We start from the raw sequence: 19,111 nt of genomic DNA, 5'->3' as shown, positions 1-19,111 counted from the left end.
CCGGCGTGTGGTCTCCTGAGGCAAACCGCCCACCGATTGGACTAAATCACCCTCAGTTCGTGGAATGGCCTTGAAGGACGACTCCAATGGAAGTAATATCCTCCCAAGCTGGGATGATATTACTTGAATAATCTAGGGTGTTGATATATAGAGAAAGCTCACTTAGATATAGTACCAGTGGTCTGAAAAAGTGTCCATACGGAAAGTTGTATCCATTATTTATGGCTAGGCTTACAGTCATAAAACGAACCTTTTTGAACGAAGAAAGCATTGCAGTGTCTTACACGATTCTTGATGAGTCACGCTGAATGGTGCATAGCTTTTACTCTGGTGAGTCAGGATTGCTGACTTATGATGACTCGGCGTTAGGCGGCACGGGCGGACATCGATAGCAGCGCCTCTATCGGTCACCAGGGAAAGCTGGGCTGTAGGCGACGAAATACCGGCTGAGTTGTCACAAGTTAAATAGGTTTATAGGCATCCTTCTTGTGAAAAAGTTGAACTTTTGCCTTCAATATTTCTACAGGCAATTTTAGAAGTGCCTTCACATAGATTACAAAACCGTTTAAATTATTTTATTCACTTCAAGCCTTCCCTATTGTTCTTGATGATGCGGGAACTATTTCTAATTAGTGTTTCTAGCTTAGTAAAAGAACATATTTCGCAAACGATGAAAAAAGCATAAATGGAAGATTTTAAATGCAATTTTCTGTAACAAGTAATGGTAAATTCTCCACACATCAAGGAAAAGGTGCATGCTAACTGATAATTTAAAGTTCTTGGGGCCAGTTGGTTTCTTCTTTTCTTACGTCGCCCCAATGGCCGCGAATACACTTGTGATAACGCCTATCGGTTCTCCAAACGCAACTCTTGATTAGTGCCTCCGATGAAATAAAGGTTATTCCCATGGCTCAGCTGAGCATTCCATTTTTAGATCATGTGCCATTTTTAAATACCTATGCTCCTGCTTTGGTTGCAGCCCAACTGGCCAATTGGCAATTTTGAAGAATTATTGAACCCAGCCCGCCAGCGCCTTGCACCCTAACCTCGCTGCAATCGGACATGACATAGTAATCACTTAACCCTCTCATGACAGTCTTGTCATCATCTTTACCCACACCTTTCACGGCCTTCGCTGTTACTTAGTGACTCATTCTGGGTCAACTGTGCAGACTCCTGCTGATTCAGCGTTATTGAGGTCAGTGACGTAATTGGGTGATTGTCGTGATTCTGCAGGCCGTGGGTGATGTCTTTTTTAGCGAAAACATTATGCAATGTATGTGATGGTGTCGATGCTCAGCTTTTCTTCAAGCGTTTTGCACACTAATGTAGGTAATGTATAAAGTGATCTGTAGGATCACAGTAATTGTCTTCTAGCTGATTTGGACTTGTTGACTTCATTTATCTCAACTGAATTACAATAACATTAAAGTTCACCGTGGAAACCACCACCGCGTTATCTCCTCACGGTCTTTTCCAACACAGTGCCGAAAGCCGGTTTGTTCAGTCCATACACCCCTCTCTTCACCACACCGAGATCACCTCGCTCCTCTCCACCCTACCTCAGACCCCGCCCCGGGCGTCACGTCGTAACCGGTGACGTAACGACGTAACGGTCGGCCTGACCGTGACGTCTCGGGCACTGCCAGTGCAGTCGGCAGCGGTCTATTGGGTCGGTGCATACCAGAGTGATAATGGGAGTGCGTTCCGTTGCGAAGCTCAGAAACAATATGGGTACATGTCTGAATACAATTACAGCCTATGCCATTCTTTTTTCCCGGCTGAATTCCTTGCAACAGCGCAATAGCACATTGGGAGTGGTAGTTCCAGATCTCCGACCCATTTTATTATGAATGTACTAACAACCAGGGGAAGAGTAAGATGATTACCTATCCTCGCTTGCCTTCTGCTTTCTTGACGTAATTTGAAACTCTCATGTTTACTTGCAATGTCTTATCGGAACGCTACATTCTGTTTTTTTTTCATCACGCATCTTCAACGGAACATGCAATCTGCATCAGCACTTATAAGGATACCATCAAAACGCATCTACATTTTATATCACATCTCGGTTCAGTCCACCACTATCTTCACGGTTCGTAAGCGTTCAACAATTAAAGTCACGTGGCGATATACTTGCATCGTTTCGTCACGACGGTGCCGAGGCAACGGACTGACGCAAAAGTCAACGATGCGTGAAAACAAAGTGGGGTTTCGCATTTCTGGGTCGCTGCAGGCTGTGGTTTTGGGGTTGGTGAGGGCCTTGAGTTGGTAGCTTTGATACTGTAGAGGATTTGATGTAAGGTATCAGTCGTTTATCGTATATTCGGAGATCGCCAAATTCTATAATAGTCACGAGGTAACATAAGTATCACGGACATTGGGTACTCCTGAATAAGACAACTGCAGGCAGCCGGTATCTTTGTTTCGGTGTGTAATATGATTTACCTAAACATCATTAATCAATAAACACTTGCACGCATCGAAGAACGGGAGTTCAGTGTGATTTCATGCTGCATTGTCTTGAAATTTCAACGTGGACCGTCCATAGCTAGACTGCGGAGTAATAAGGCGGTCAAACGTGGCTAAACGCCGTGTGAACTGGGGATAAACTTTCCGACGGTGCCCGGACAAACTTTGCACGAGGTTCACACGGGCTCGTGAATTCGTGCAAGATCGTGTTACATCACGGAACGGTTTGTGGGAGCTTTGGGAACTAAGATGATATTACGTCGTGTAACGCCCAATCTTATAGATAAGACCTCAATGCTTCTCGAAGTGTGCCATCAGGACATGTGGTAAACTATAAAAATGCTCGGACTATCTTGCAACGTAAACTGTGCGTTTTTTACATTTAAGTGAAGCGTGCATGAATGAACACCGTCCACCGAATTTTGCTTTACCTGACGTACCGCCGAACGCTCTACGGTTCGATGAAGACCATCGTGTGTGTAGGACCTTCTCATATGGACGCTCCTGACTCCTCGCTCGGTGATCGCTTCCCTGCGGGGAGGATGTCCACTCCCAGATAGTTATCGATCGTCTATGCCCTCCGGTCATTGCGTAACACTAATGCCCTGACATAGGAGAGAGGTGTTTCGCAGGGTCGCGCCCTGGGGCCCGTGCTCATTGAGGACCTGACTCTCCGTGCCCCAGGCGGCAAGTGGATTACATCAAGGGTCCGGTTTCGTCATCGCAGGACTGCTTTCAGTGCTGGGGCGTGTTATATAGCTCCCTGGGAGGGATGATGCACGGCGCATATAGGACTTATCATAACTTGTTACACTCGAGCCGTGCAACGCGCCTCCGAAATGAAATGTATTATGTGTTTGTGATGTGGGCAGCTGTTCGCACGCGTTTAAGTGGGTTAATGCTCAGGTTAACGTAGCGTAGCGTGCCATTATATGCAAGTGAGGGATTAATTTCATGGATATAAACCGTAAGCAATAAGCTTTGTAATTCCAGGCTACCTAAGCTCCTCGTGCGAAGTCGCCTTAATTTTTCCAGATAGCAGCGGGCTAAAGGCGGATATGTTGGAACGCGGACATTTGAGTGACATATCTGTAATATTACTTCTGACCGCCCGATTTCTGTCATTTCAGAGCCGCACCGGAAGCGTCCACTTCCGGCGATGGTGAGGTGCGCGTGCGACTGCAGCAGCAGCCGGTTCGCTGGCCCTGGGAGGGAGTCGAGGGCTGCAGTCAGTATGGAATCAGGTGAGACGTGAAAAACTTAACCCTCGCCCGTAAACGGCGATCTGCCACCTTCGCCCATGCAGGGGGGGGGGGGGTTGGTGCGACCCCCCCTTGGCGTTTGAAAACGGAGCGTCGTAGAGCTTAGCGGAAAAAAACCAGCGGATTGCTCTCGCCGAGATCTCGCGATTGGTGGTATATTTTTTGGTCCTAGGTCAACATTTGACCTACTTTTGACCGGTCAAAGGTCAAATTTTCGGAAAAATAGACTTTTTTTCAACTTTCCGCGGCGATTGCGGCAACACGGTGAGAGATATCGACTTGAAACCTTCACTATCGTGTTTCTTGATCAATTCTCTATCGTTTGGTATGTATTTCGTTTCCCTAGCTCTAAAAATGGCGCGTTGGGAGCGCCGGAAGTCGGCAAGGTCACAGTCGGCGGCAGAAATTCGAAAAATCAAAATTTAAATTTTTGAAATATGATTGTATTTTTGGATTTGGAAGGTCCATTTGCTCCCTATAGAAGCTAATATTGCTGCATATTCCCATTGAGGTGACAAGAATTAGCAAAATAGTGGTTCGGGCGCTTTTCAAAAATAGTACCGGACGCTGTTCCTCTTGTGACGTCATAGCTCCGTGACCTGACCTGACCCGGTCAAGTTTCTTATACCATATGATAGCCAATACTTGCCCCAACATGCATGGGAAGTTTCATCACGATCCATCAACCGATGTCCGTACCACCGGCAGGAAACCTCGGGCGTTGGCACTCAGTTTGTGAAAATCCGGCCGGAGGCTGTTCCCTTTGTGACGTCATAACTCCGTGACCTGACATGACCCGGTCAAATTTTTTTTATCAAAAGATGCGCAAGGTTTGCCCCATAAGGTACCCAAAATTTGGCGGCGCTGCGCGCCGCCGTTTTAGCACTATTTCCGAAAAACCTCAGGGGGGGGGGGGGTTGCACCAACCCCCCCTACATGGGCGAGGGTTAACCCACGAGCCGCTGGGGGGGCCCCCCTTTACGTTTTGTGAAATATCTCCGAAACTTGATGAGCTACGAACGTGAAACTTGGCATAGCTTCAAATGAATACCTAGGCAATGTTTGAGGAAAGTTTGGTGGTTGTAGCACCTAAGATGACGTCACAGTGACGTCATAAAGTTTTTTCGTTTTCCGATATGGACCGTTTCTGATGACGCTGAGCATGAAACTCAACTGTAAATGAACTAGACAGCACCTGCTGTCATCCTAAAACATCTATCTACACTTTCATCTAGTTTCTGACCAATAATCGACCCTTTATATTCGGTCCCATATATCTGATGTATCGTGAGGAATATGAGAGTCGCAAATCTATAATTTCACTTATGACGTCACTGTGACGTCATTTCAAATGGGATCGACACCAAATTTGGACACAACCTCGGCTAGGTATTCCGAAAGATGTGTGCAAAGTTTCGCTTTTCTATATCTTCGCGTTGCGACGATATCGTCGCAGAAGTAAAGGGGGGGGGGCAACTATATGCCCCCCCCCCCCAGCGGCCGGCGGGTGGCGCGGAGGCCCAGCGGCCGCCGGGTTAAATTTGCAATTTTGGATTGACTCTGGCCCTTTCCCATCCTCATTCCTCGTGCACACACTACACGTAGGTACACATTCGGTGACCATATATGTAAAATACTGGACCAGTAAAGCTTATGTAAATTCGTGAAAGTGTGACCGATTTACCTTTGCCTCTGTGGTCTACATGACTGCAACTAATATCTATACATTTGTTATAGGTACCGGTATCATATCTCTTCTTTCATATCGTGTCCATAACCATCACTTCTTCAGAGAAAAAGATGGGAGAAACCTACAATTCCTCAAAGTAAATCCTTGACTGTGACAACGGTCGTTTAACAGTCCGCTAAGTGTCACCTTTCTCCATTTTCTGGTCAACGCGCACGGAATATAGCCATGAGCATACGACAGATGCTAATGTTGTAAGAAATATGGTCATGTTACATGCCAGTCCTGGCAAATTCATGTCATTGTGGTCTGCGACGAACGATTGTGGTATTTTCGCAACCCGTGAGCAAATGACTTTTGCAGTCTGTCACTATCATTTGTGTTTCGGTCAGCCAGAAAACGTGTTCCACTCTTTGCGGTGTTCAGGTTGAGCAAATCAGTGCAGATTTGCACTTTTGGGTGTGAACTATTGCGCTAGCTAAGACACACCCTTCACACTGTGAAGTGTGTGTGTCTTAGCTAGCGCAATAGAAGTCACTTGAGCTACAATTCATGTGTTGCATCTGTGGGTTGCAAGAGTGAAAGAAAAGAGGAAACATGATGATGAATCCTTGGATAAGTCACGAAGAGCTTTTCTGCGGCGACTGTTGCACCTTGCCGTAGTTTTTTCGTTTGCCGTCTGTCTCCATCAGTTTTCACTGTGGTGAACTACAATATACCTAGTATTTTGTCACCCCGATGGTGTTTTTCCTACGTCCCCACAGTACTCTGTAGTGCATTTTGACCCGTTTAGCCGTGACTGACTGTGTTTTACCTTACGTGGTAGATTTGCGGAGCGTGGCACGTTGCCTATCGTGGCCCTCAGCAGCTACCCGGGATCTGGCAACACCTGGACACGCTACATGCTCGAACTGGCATCGGGCGTGTTCACCGGCAGCATCTACTACGATATGGGCCTGTACAGCATCGGTGAGTGGCGTCATAACGAGTGGGAGCTTCGTTTGAGTGGTTATCTCTTTGGGTGTAGAAATAATCTGTCTGGCTCTCCGTTCCCATTTTTGGACGTTTTCCTCTCGTCTCCTCACCTTCTTTCCCAGGGTACTGGGGAGAGAGACGGGGGGGGGGGGGTGCCGGGTCTTGTGCTGGACGTCTGTCTTCGTTCATTCAGTCTCGTTTCGTATCGTCTCGCATCGTCTCCTCTTCTCGCTTCTGTTCGGACGTTCCGTTACATGTTTCTCAGACTGCTGAGGCGAGCTCTCTAGTCTTACCATTGTTCGTGGTAAATCTTATCCGATCTCCGATTCTCCGATTCTCCAGATGACGAAAATCATAGAATAGCCCTTCTCAGTGTATATGATTGGATGTTTGTGACAATAAACATTAAACAATCTCCTGTTTTCGGTTTTGACGCTCTTCTCTATTTTTCTTTTTCAGGCTACTGGGGCGAGCTCTCCAGTCCGGAGGAGGGTACCACCATCGTGCAGAAGGTGCACGACTTTGGTGACGACCAGGTGCAGCGCTTCAACAGGACGGCCATCGTGATCGTGCGCAACCCGTACCGGGCCGTGCTGAGCTTCCACAACTACCTGTTCGGCGGCCACAAGGGCATGGCGCCCTCCTCCAACTACCTCAGGAAGGGTGAGAATCGAACAACTACCTCAGGAAGGGTGAGAATCGAACAACTACCTCAGGAAGAGTGAGGATCCTACTTTGTGCTATCTCGGGAAGAGTAACAACTAACAATCACGCTGCTATTACCGGGAGGGTGAGACTCGCACAAAAAGCTTGTGAAGAGAGATTAGGTAATATAATATGAATATCTAATGCAAGGAAGTCTTCTGGAGGATCTCTCTCATTTTTGTTTTGTTTTTGTTTTATTGCTTTTAGCCATTTTAGTCTTGCGTTAGGCGGCACGGGCGGACATCGATAGCAGCGCCTCTATCGGTCACTAGGGAAAGCTGGGCTGTAGGCGACGAAATACCGGCTGAGTTGTCACAAGTTAAATAGGTTTATAGACATCCGTCTTGTGAAAAAGTTGAACTTTTGCCTTCAATATTTCTACAGGCAATTTTAGAAGTGCCTTCACATAGATTACAAAACCATTTAAATTATTTTATTCACTTTAAGCCTTCCCTATTGTTCTTGATGATGCGGGAACTATTTCTAATTACTGTTTCTAGCTTAGTAAAAGAACATATTGTGCAAACGATGAAAAAAGCATAAATGGAAGATTTTAAATGCAGTTTTCTGTAACAAATAATGGCAAATTCTCTACACATCAAGGAAAAGGTGCATGCTAACTGATAATTTAAAGTTCTTGGGGCCAGTTGGTTTCTTCTTTTCTTACGTCGCCCCAATGGCCGCGAATACACTTGTGATAACGCCTATCGTGTGAGACCCTCCATGAACGAATCAATACGAGGCTCTTGGGTATATCGAACTCAAGAAGGCATGACGGGCCTTCGGTTATTCTTCGTGGTCATTTTTTTTCAAAGGAACTCTGCTGCAACAAGTATAACGCCTTTTGGGGCGACTAACGGAGCGAGCGAGAGGGTGGGCCTTGCACGTGCGAAATTGCGAGGGGGTACCTCCAACTGACTTGTGCACGGCACCCTACTAACCGGTCTCTAGCGATGTGCCAAATTTGGGCACAATTGGCCCAGCCGTTCTCGAGATCTGGAAGCGGCACCCTGCACGTGCGCACGTGCAAAATGGGTCCCAACTGACTTGTGCACGGCACCCTTCTAACCCGCCTAACTGTGTACCAAATTTGAGCGCAATCGGTCGAGCCGTTCTCGAGATCTGGAAACGACCCCTGCACGTGCGCACGTGCAGCAGCGCCCCACCTCTGGCACATGGATATGCAGTGCCTAGTGGGTGCCTACCTACATACCAACTTTCAGCGCAATCGGCCAAGTAGTTACCGAGATATTGCAACAATTACAAAACGGACACCTCTTCGTTTTGCACGTGGCACGTGCATAAGGGGTCACCCACATGCATCAGGAATAGTCCAATACTTGGTAGAAGGAATGAAGCTACCCGACAAAAATTACCGCGTGTAAATCGGTCAAGTGGTTGCTGAGATATAAGCCTCGCAAAAGCGTGACCACGGCCGGCCGGCCGGCCGGCCGCTCATACTTAGAAATTTCCGTTAATCTAAGGAAAGACTACGCTCGCTTCGCTCGCTCCGTAATAAAAGAACCATTTCTGTCGGGTGGCCCTGGTGCGGTCCTTTGTCTCATAACGCAATAGTGCATCGGTGTCTGTGGGAAGGGGACTGTGAGAGGAGCTCCTGTCCAATGTGGCTCACTGGCGCTACCTAGTCAGCGCCGGCGCTGGTAGTGACACCTAGCGTCGGTTTCCACAGGCTGGCGCACCTTCGTCATGAAGCAGGTCTTCGAGTGGAGCGCTCACGTGCAAAAGTGGACAGAGCCCGGAAATCGAGTGCTCGTTGTTCATTATGAGCATCTCAAGAGCGACCCGGTCGGACAGCTGAGGAGAATGCTGAAATTCCTCAACTGGCCGATTGATGAAGAAAGGCTCAAATGTGTGCAGGTGAGTACTTTGTTGGTGAACTAGAAAAGTAACATAGCTAGTGGATTTCAGGAATCGTGGGACGGTTGCATTGGGTTGTGTAGACTTAGTTTGCGTGAATTGTTATATGAGAACTAGAGACGCCATTTCATTTTTTTTGGGCATTGATCATTATGTCGTCCCAATGCGTTCTGGAAAAGGGAAGTTATCTTTATGTGAGGTGAAGGTAACCTGTAGTATTCCATTGAGGTTTCAATCCGTTTTCAAGCACAACATCTTGTGCTTTCTATGCACTTGGCACAGAAGATCTTCGTTTTCCCCTCAACGCGGGTTTTTCAGCGGCGTGAGCACCAACGCATGTGATCGCATGCGCTTCGTCACATCACATCACATCACATCACGTTATTGTTACGTCATGGCGCGTCAACGCACGTCACCTATTTTTTGTCACCGCACGTAACCGCTTGCATCAGTTCGCTACGTTGCGTCACTCATTCTCCCCGGCGCACAATGAATTTTAGCGTGTTTTATTTTTTCGATTTGTCCGTCCCAGTTGTGTATCGACGCAAAACTTCGGTTTTGAGCATCTGTGTGTCGTCTTGGTGCCGTTGGTGGAGTATTCACTGGATCAAGGCCGATGTCGTAAGTAGAATAGCTTCTTCTCTTTGTATCTGTTGGTATTTGTGTTATGTGTGGTGCTTGGGACCTCGCTTTTATTTGTGTTTTTTTCTTCTGCTTCTCATTGTGGATATATCTCTTCGCAACTCTTATCTTTTGGTAATTTGGTGTGTCTTACTGCCATTGAAAGCATACGCACCACAGAAAAGTATCCGACCGTGAGAGTCAACACTCAACTGTTCGCCCCGGGCCGGCAAATGTTACCCATCCATTTCCTGGTTCGATATATGAAGCACAAAGAAAGGACCTACTGGTTACTACATGTATCCAAATTTGAGCACCTTCTTTAGCTGCATAATGAGCTATTCCATGAAAAATGAGTTTTGCTATTTATGAAGCGATATCAATTGAAGATATACATAAACTTCCTTGCTGATTTTTTTCTGCCTCACTCTCCTGCGTTTTTGTTACATTTCCAATTATCTTGTCATGTGCACCATGAAATAGCTAAGTAAACGCACCGTGGATAACTAGAACTCCCAGTTTTATTATTCTGCTGACGAAATTTGCCAAGATACCCTCGTTCAGTAATCGAATCCAAATACCGTCATTAAATCTCTCCTGTCTCGATAGGACGGCGGTAGCGGTGTCGAAATCTGCCACTCAGCTTGACCAAATACCGCCCGTCTTTCGTAAACAGCTACTGCTTGTTGGGAAACTTGTGTGCTGGACCTCGAAACCCAATTGACTGCTTTGCAATCACCCAATCACTAGTAGGATTGACGCGTTAAGTGTATTAACCGAGCTCATTTCCGTTCTTGATTGAATTGGATTTGACGGTTGTAATGAGTGTTGTCATGGTGATTTATAAGACTTCTTGCTTACGCTGTGTTTAGGTCTTTCTCATAAGATGATGTAATTTTGCTTGACGGCCCAGCCATTTGATTGGAAATGAAAATTAGTCCATATTTACCCAATTTCCATGCTTTTAATGCTAATTTTTTAGTTGTTATGGATTGCTAATTGCTATATGCTTTTCTTAAGTTTATTTTGCCTTTTCGTCAAAAGATACAATTATGTTGGGTATTTATTTCAATGCTATAGGAATATAAGAATTAAATGTAGGTAAACTTTCATTGAATATTGGCCTTGATTGCCGCCTAAAATATCAATTACCATACCGCACTGAACCGAAATAATACCAAAGGCAATGGTCCCGGCCCTCTCTGCCTCTAACACCTCTTCCGTCCGTTCCCCGACAGATGGACCAGTCAGGACGAGCACAACGCCACCAGCAGCATCGCCCCCGTGCCGTGACCCCCTTCCCGTCTGAGCTGCGGAAAATGATCGACCTCAGCGTGAAAACGATACAGAACGTGTTGGAGAGGCGGCATCTCACCCCGCTGCCGGTCGAAGAGTACGAGTTCTTCAACGGTAGCTCACGGAGGGCGGAGCAGTTGGAGGATTGTCTAGAAGATGAGAAGTTAGAGGATTGTGTGTATAGAATCGACAAAATGAATTTCAGATATCATATAAAGTCATGGTTTGAGACTATTCGTGACCACGTCCGCGCTTCTCCTTTAGGAGGAGTTCTAAGCAGTGCGGTTGGGGGTGCTCTAGGTAGCGCCGTGGGGCCCATACTAAATGTCGCGCGGGGTGGCGAGAGTACTGAGCGAGACACAGCGAGAGCGCTGAGTGAAGAGGAGGAGAGGATGGTGGAGAGAGTGGTGGAGACGGTGCAGAAGAGTATGAACGTGTCGGAAACGAAGGGGGATGGGCTACTGGAGAGGTTCCAGGGTCTGATGGTGGTGAAGGATGGCAACGAGCTGGGACATTCAGAACGGACGGAGAGAGCGAGTGAGCCGGAAAGAGGAGATGGAGATGGAAACGGAGAATCTATACGGAAAGAGAATGCAAAAGTGACTTCAACAACGAGTGATAACAGAGAGGAAGAAATTGGCAACGTAGCGGAAGATGTGGAAGAAGATGATCATACAAGGTATGGAAATAAAACAGACAATGTCAAAGAAGAGAAAACTGCTGGCCGTGATACGGGTGTAGAGGGAAATACTGAAGGGAAGAAGCAAGACATCAAAGTCGGAAAGGAAGGCGATTCAAGTGATGTGTATGCTCGTGCTCCGAATGATGGTATGGTTCCCTCAGCTCATAACGAAGAGAAATAATGTACCTAATTTATGGGCGGCAAGGATAAGGCATATCAGTTGCGTATTTGCGGATGTTAAAAAGACGGCATCTTATTTGCATGCTAGCCATATGAATAATTGGTTCATATGAAGGATGAATCGGGTAATGAAGCGGTTTTTAACTGTTGAGCATAGTCTTTTTATATTTGTTATCGGGCTTGTCAGGTAACATATTATCTGCTCAGTGAATTCCTGTTATACTGATGCTAATTTTGAGTGAATCTGCTTCGTCATAACATGACAATGCTAAACAACATTCTAAAAATTGCATTAATTTACAATGCGTTAAAGTGGCATTCAGTTATAACACTGAGCTAGGTAGATAATCGTTTGTAGAAAGAAAGGTGATACGTTACTTATCTGGGCTATCCATGACTCACTGATCAGGAAGTATGCATTTTCCCCATATTTACGGTGATATGTAGGTAGGTATGTGATGGGACAAGGCACGAGCAGTGAAAGTGATAACATTTGGTTGTCATGGTGACGGTTAGCTTGTCCGAGATTGTGTGGATTGGCATCACTGTGTCGATTCAGAAATGGCGCACTCACTAATGTAAAACATGAGCTGCTTTTGACGGAGTTCATCTTATGTGACCTTTTCAATGTATGTCTAATATACATTGTCTGATTTACTTTTGTTTTCATAGTTTTATTTCTAGGCTCAGGAAGAATGCATTATGCTTGTGTCGCTGACTTTGCGGCGCGCTGGTAACGAACGTTGTCTGCCTGTCATGTAAATTGTATCACATTTTCGATCGATATGGTGTGACCAATTGCTGTAGTTGGAGCCTCCATGCATTGTGATTACGAGCGAGCGAGCGCAGCGAGCGAAGCGAGTCTTTTCAATATAACGGAAAAATCTCAGTATGAGCGGCCCGGCCCGGCCCGGCCTGTAACGCTTTTGAGAGGCTTATATCTCAGCAACCGCTGGACCGATTGGCCTGCGGTCTTTTTTGCTGGGTAGCCCCATCCCTTCTACCCCGTAATTGACTACTCTTGATACACCTCAGTGACCGTCGTGGCACGTGCCATGTGAAAAGTCAAGGGTAATCAAGCTGTTTTGCAAAAGTAGTGATTTTGAGAGGCTCATATCTCAGCAGCCGCTTGGGCGATTGGCTTGCGGTAATTTTTGTAAGGTAGCAGCATCCCTTCTACCAAAAATAGGATACTCTCGATGCATGTGGGTCACCCCCAGTGCACGTGCAAAATACAACAATAAGAGGTGTCAAATTTGTTCCCATTTTAATAACTCGGCAATTACTGGGGGGATTTCGCTGAAACTTGGCATACAGGTAGGCACCCACCAGATAATGCATTCCCATGTGTTGCGGTTAAGGTTCTACTGCACGTGCGCACGTGCAGAGGGCGCTTCCATATCTCGAGAACGGCTGGGCCGATTGCGCTCAAATTTGGTACACGGTTGGGGACCAGTTAGTAGGGTGCCGTGTTAAAGTCAGTTTGGACCCCGTTTGCACGCGCGCACGTGCAGAATGCCGCTTCCAGATCTCAGGAACGGCTGGGCCGATTGCGTTCAAATTTGGTACACCGCTAGCGACCGGTTAGAAGGGTGCTTTGCGGCTTGCGCAAGCCCGTTGGAAGTACCCTCTCGCCCTTCCGCACGTGCAGGGCTCACTATCTCGCTCTCTCGTTCTTCGCCCAAAAGGCGTTTTACTGGTATATAGTTTAGAAAGGTACTGGTCAATATGTGTTCAGTATTTCATTGGGAATGTGTTGCATACCATGGTGTTCGGTAAAATAAAGTCCTCAAAGAAATATTTGTTTGATACTTACTCGTACAATGAAACTGCAATAGTCTGTTGTCTTTCTTTCGGTACCTACAACAACGCAGTCACCACTGCAAGAAGGTAAGCTAAGTGCTGAAACTGTGCTCTCCAAGTTTCGCATTCTGACGTCAAAATGTGTATTTTTCTATTATTTGTCAGACTGTTGTCTAAAGCGCCTCGTTTGCTAACCAACGGCTCTCCAGTCTCACTTATGAACCACTGTATGCTAATCTCTAAACTAAACTGACAGTCCGCTAAATTCCCCCCTGTTCCCCAAACATATTTCTCAACCACTGTCTGCTCCTCAACCACTGTCTGCCCCCAACCGCTGTCCGTTCCCCAACCACTGTCTGGTCTGCCCCCAAGCACTGTCTGCCCCCAACCACTGTTTGCCCCTAACCACTGTTGTTTCCCAAGCACTGCCTGCCCCTAACCACTGTCCGTTCCTCAACCACTGCCTGCCCCTAACCACCATACAACCAGCCACCATCACAGGAGCTGTTCAATACTGACCCCCTCTGACCGCCCACAGGAGGATGCGGACGGCGTAGCTCACCGCCACCCTCCCCACTTCCCCGCCGATGTGGAGCCGTTCCCCGACGATGTCAGGGAGATTGTCGAACACGGCGTGGGCTATGTGAATCAGCTGCTACGGAGGCGCGGTCATCCGCCACTACCGCTGGATAGGTGAGAAGGGGGGGGGGGGACTGAGAGAGGAGGCAGCTAAGTGAATAGGTCAGGTCATTGTTATAGAGGGGGCCATTATAATGCAGTACCGGCAATATGCTCCGTTTTTCGCTTTATCGTTGTATGTGACATGACACTAGGCTAGGGACAGGCAGAATGGTTATCTCCTAATTAGCCAGAAAAGTAAGTAGTGATTGAGAGTGGACAATGCATGCGTAACAGACTGGAAAAGACAAGGACATGTGTTGTTTGTCTAATACATTTCTTTTTGTATGTAAAGATAATGTCGTTAGCTTGATTTGGGCGCACGCGACCCAGTCTGCTGACACCAACTTAAATGATAGTTGTATTGCCAAAGGAACATGATCACGAGTCCGCAGACATGTGATGAATGTAAAGCATTGTTTTGTTGATGTGCAGGCGTTCTTTACACAACTAGTCCTATCGGATTTCGTTTTTATCACTCCCCACGCCAGGTCATCCCCTTTTTCCCATCCCCTTTCAGGAGCGTCTCATTTCTCACCCCTCCACCATTGCTCCTCGCAGTCTGTAACTAGTCTCTCAGTCCTCACATCGTGCTGACATGATCACTCTTCTCACACATCTGCACCCACAGTCAGAATCTCACCTCTCCATTCTCACCCTCTTACTTCATTAGAGACAGCCGCTCTTCCGGGGGAACAGAAAGGCGTTTCTCTCATCTCATTGCTTCCCGTAGACACCAGCGTCTCGCTTCTCACATTGCGCTGGCATGACCACCCTTATCACCTATCTTCGTATGTCTTACGTCTCAGTTCTCACCCTCTCACTCCATTCCTCCACAGATACAGCCGCTCCTCCGGTGAACGTCTGGAGGAGTGCTACGCCGAGGAGGACTTCCCCTCGTGCCTGGCTCGAGTAGACGCCATGAACCCTCCGGCGCCTGCCCCGAGCTTCCTGGCGCGCGCTACGGATCTCTTCAGCCGCCTGCTGGGGGATCCACTGAGGGTGAACCTCCGCAGTGGACTGGGCACGGCCAGCGCCCCGCCGGCTCTGGAGGACGTGCCCGGAGCGGCCGCGCTGAGGGCCGACTGGAACGTGTTCGAGATGAGCAGGCAGGAGTTGTGAGAGGTGGGAGAGGGTAGGAGGAGGGGGGAGGAGGTGCTTCGGTACTGCATCCGGATGCTGAAATATCACTTCGGTACCTTACCTTGGAAACTTCGCGAGTGGAAGGTAGAAGCTACGTATGCTTGAAGCTCTGTGAGCTACAAGCTCTGTATGCGAGAAGTGTTGTATGCTAGGAGCTATGTATGCTAGAAGTTCTGTACGCTTGAGACCTTGTATGCTAGAAGCTGTGTTCGCTAGCTTTGCATGCTGCAAGCTCCGTAAATGCTAGGAGCTTCGTATGCTAGAAGCTTTGTATGTTAGCAGTGCTGTGCATAAGTTCTGTTTGCTAGAAGCTTTGTTTCCAGAGGCTCGGAATTCCAAGAAGCTTTGTATGGAAATGTGTGATTTTGTAGTTTTGCGGTGCTCTTGACTTCTGTAATTCTAGAGATCTAGAATTCTGACCCTTCCGAGCTCCTGTGTCATGGAGTGGTGTAATTATTGGAATGTGAACTTCCGGAATTATGGAGTTCTGGAACCGTCATAAATCTAAAGCCCTCAGAAATCTGAGCCCCTCACTTAGAGGATGAAACTGAGACTAGACGGATGTTAAAATGCAAGCGAACAGGGGTCAGTGCATGACGAATGTCAGAATAATGATAAATCAAAAGGAGGCAAAGGTACGCATGCTAAGGACTAGGATGGATATTATATTACCGATGTACCTTTTAAGACAGAAGGATGATGCAACTGAGCTGATGTAAGACAGAGAAAATTGGAAATGGTAGAGAGCAGCTTTCCATTTCCATTTTACCTGAAGCCGAGAGAGGTGGCGTTATACCTCGGTGCTCTCTCAGTCTCAGGATATGTGACATCATGAGACGTCACATCTTTGAGGTGCTGTATGACGTCACATCTAGAGGTGTATTTCGTGACATCTATGTGAAGTTATATGACGTCACATTAAGAGTTGCGTGATATTAGACCATATTTCGGTCATCTTAGATGAGACGGCTATCTTCAGAGAAGATCGGAATGTCAAATAAGCTCATGAAGGTTGATGGTGCAAAGAAGCTTCATGAAGTATGAAGTTGGCCTAACAGCAAATGTGCAGCAGCAAATGTATCCTTCTATGGAAGATACAATATCTTCAATTTTGTATAGAAAAGAACAAAACAGTTTAGTTGGATGATGATAAAATGCATGACTAACACCGTATTTGTGACAAATAAGATAGAATTAGGTAGTAACAGTTTTGGGCTCTAGGTCAGAGCTTTGCCGGTGTGCGCGGTATAATTAAGTGTTAAGTGTCCTTTTTTACGCGGTCGTCCGGACGCGCGAAAGTTGGTGCTCGGCTATGAACGCATACTGACTGACGAGAACGTGTATACAGGGTGTATACGAGAATGGTGTACGGGGTCATGTCAGTGATTAAAAACGTCAAATCGTGTGAAATATACAAATGCGCTGATTTGATAAGTGGATGGTCAGAAATGCGAACAAATAACAAAACATTTACGTTTTTTGTACCAATGCATCGTAATATTCGATTATTGCTATTTTCGCCTATGGGCTAAATGATCAGGAATCGATCCGTGGTACCCGCCATGAAGGCTTATTTCCTTATAGGATTCAGTTGTTGCTAGACTGAACTGTGCCGTTAATAAGTTTATTGTCTTTCTTGCTGTTTCGGCACCATTTTTCTTCTAAAACGTCTCCACCGCATCGGTTATTTGTCCCTTACGGTGAAACCGAAACAAGCCAGCAAGACATTTCCACTCGTGAATATGTCATATTTCACCCCCGCTCTCGTCCCGGGGGTGTCCTTACGTAGACCGTTCCCATCAGCGGCGTTACCGTGAAATATGCCGGCCGAGCCGAGAATTCAGAAACAGCTCCGCCGGCGGTCGTGATAGACGAATGAATGAGCTCATTCTCTGCTGGTTTGGATGGTGGGAGTGAGCCATACGGCCTTGGCTAGGTCGAACCGAGACGGTCCAGTCGAAATGGATGCTGTATTCGGGCAGGGGAAGAGGTGGATGGTGTTATTTTCGACGCAGAAAACAGATGACTGGAATGGAGATAATGATATTACAACTATGCGTTTTTTGCGTGCGTTTTTTGCGAGTTTGCGTGATTTGCGTAATATCGTTCTAGAAAGAAACGACATTACGTTTTTGTTATATGTCTTTCATATAAACTTGAAATTAGTATAAAAGTTTTATTAACTTTTGAATAAATATTAAAGAAGTTATTTTAGTAATAACGTTTTTTTTATTGAACGATATTACGCAAATCACGCAAACTCGCAAAAAACGCACGCAGGAAACGCATAGTGTAGCCAGGCCTTTACAATATACTTACAATATTACTGACAAGCGTGATTGCTTTTCGAAATGAATACGATTTTCATGGTCCTTGAATGATTCTAAACGCTATTTTACGAATAAATTATCCGTATGTAGAACTTGTCATTTCAGTGAGTGGGTGCGATAGATTACATGATTATTTTGTCAAGTTATTTCATGACATTTGAGATGTGTTATGAAATTTACGTGCATGGTATCTATGCATGTGTTTTAATACAACGAGCAAAAAAAAAAAAAAAACACACACACAGACAAAAGGATGTTTTGATAAATATATTGCTATACAGAACAAGTCAGCCATTTTTAGCCAGTAGTCATTTCTAATGCTCCTTCCAACAACTATGGATGAGAAACTGCATATACTTCTCATACCCATACCGGCCATTCGATCCATCCATCTCGTATGTTCTATCGACTGTATTCACTCATTTATCCCGGTGCTCTTGGCTGATCTCCAATTTACGCTGGCGAAAACGGTGACATAAGGCAAAGGAGACCTCTCAAGGAGACGGGGTTATAGCTTTATTACATCATCCATAGTTATTAGTTATGCTAGATCACTGCCATTTAGGATCATACCCCTAACGTATCCTTCTATCTCACAAACTGCCATAACCCGAGTACCAAATGGAGCTTGTTCCGTTGGGCCACTATGCTGACTTCCGTTGGGACGGACCAAAACGATGCACTTACGATCGACCGAGCTGGAGGACGAAACTCGTATTTCCGGGGGGGGGGGGGGCAGTGGAGATTGAACCGGATGTTCGGATGAGTAGACCGTACAGGCGGATGATGTGTGCAAAACGGCCGTAAGTCGGCATTGCAATTATTATGTGAAGTTGATATGACACGGTGTGAAAATTATATTTATGTAGTACACATGCTGCACATTTCCCATTTAATTCATTCACATAACATCTTATTTAACCCTCGCCCGTATTGGTGTTTTTCCAGCCGCGAACGTATAAGGGGGGGGGGGGTCCGTTGGACCCCCCCTTGCCGTTTCGCCCCTGATCGAGCTAGAGCTTCGCGGAAAAAACGAGCGTGTTGCCCGTGACGAGAGGAAGCCGATAATACCCAATTTTAAGGTCCTAGGTCATTGGTTGACCTTGCAGGTCAGGTCAATGACCCAAAAGTCGGGAAAATCGGGACCTGTTAGAACGTCGTAAAGTGTGGCTGCTATGAGGTTTTTCGGGGTGCTGATCACGAATATCATGTTAGTTTTGATCACAGATGATGTCTTCATGCATTTAGGCCAGGTCGGGTCAGGTCAGGTCAGGTCAACCAGTAAGGGTATTCGTAGTAGGTGGCAACCGCCTCTAACAGCTTCGTAACATGTTACGAAGGCACCAAAACTACTTCGTAAATGTTCATATGGTTGCTAAATTCGAATTCAGCTCCAAAA

At 46.4% G+C, this 19,111-nt stretch overlaps 1 protein-coding gene across 2 annotated transcripts in view; it reads left to right on the top strand.

Annotated features, from left to right (window-relative positions):
* Window positions 1–16,849, top strand: part of LOC122374271 (WSC domain-containing protein 1-like) — a 43,361-nt gene extending 26,512 nt beyond the window's left edge. The window contains exons 2-7 of one of the 2 annotated variants that reach the window (XM_043352914.1): window positions 3,603–3,716; window positions 6,248–6,390; window positions 6,856–7,059; window positions 8,792–8,979; window positions 14,100–14,254; window positions 15,079–16,849. In XM_043352914.1, coding sequence (XP_043208849.1) covers window positions 3,603–3,716; window positions 6,248–6,390; window positions 6,856–7,059; window positions 8,792–8,979; window positions 14,100–14,254; window positions 15,079–15,361 — 1,087 coding nt within the window. In that variant the 3' untranslated portion in view covers window positions 15,362–16,849. Of the gene's footprint in view, window positions 1–3,602; window positions 3,717–6,247; window positions 6,391–6,855; window positions 7,060–8,791; window positions 8,980–10,838; window positions 12,414–14,099; window positions 14,255–15,078 lie in introns of those variants that run through there. The other variant, XM_043352913.1, reaches the window with a different exon arrangement.
* Window positions 16,850–19,111: the final 2,262 nt, after the last annotated feature.

The sequence above is a fragment of the Amphibalanus amphitrite genome, unplaced genomic scaffold (assembly GCF_019059575.1).
Source record: "Amphibalanus amphitrite isolate SeventyFive unplaced genomic scaffold, NRLGWU_Aamphi_draft 001632F_arrow, whole genome shotgun sequence".
NCBI lineage: Eukaryota > Metazoa > Arthropoda > Thecostraca > Balanomorpha > Balanidae > Amphibalanus > Amphibalanus amphitrite.
The sequence above is the reverse complement of the archived record's forward strand: the minus strand, read 5'-3'. Positions and strand labels throughout refer to the sequence as shown.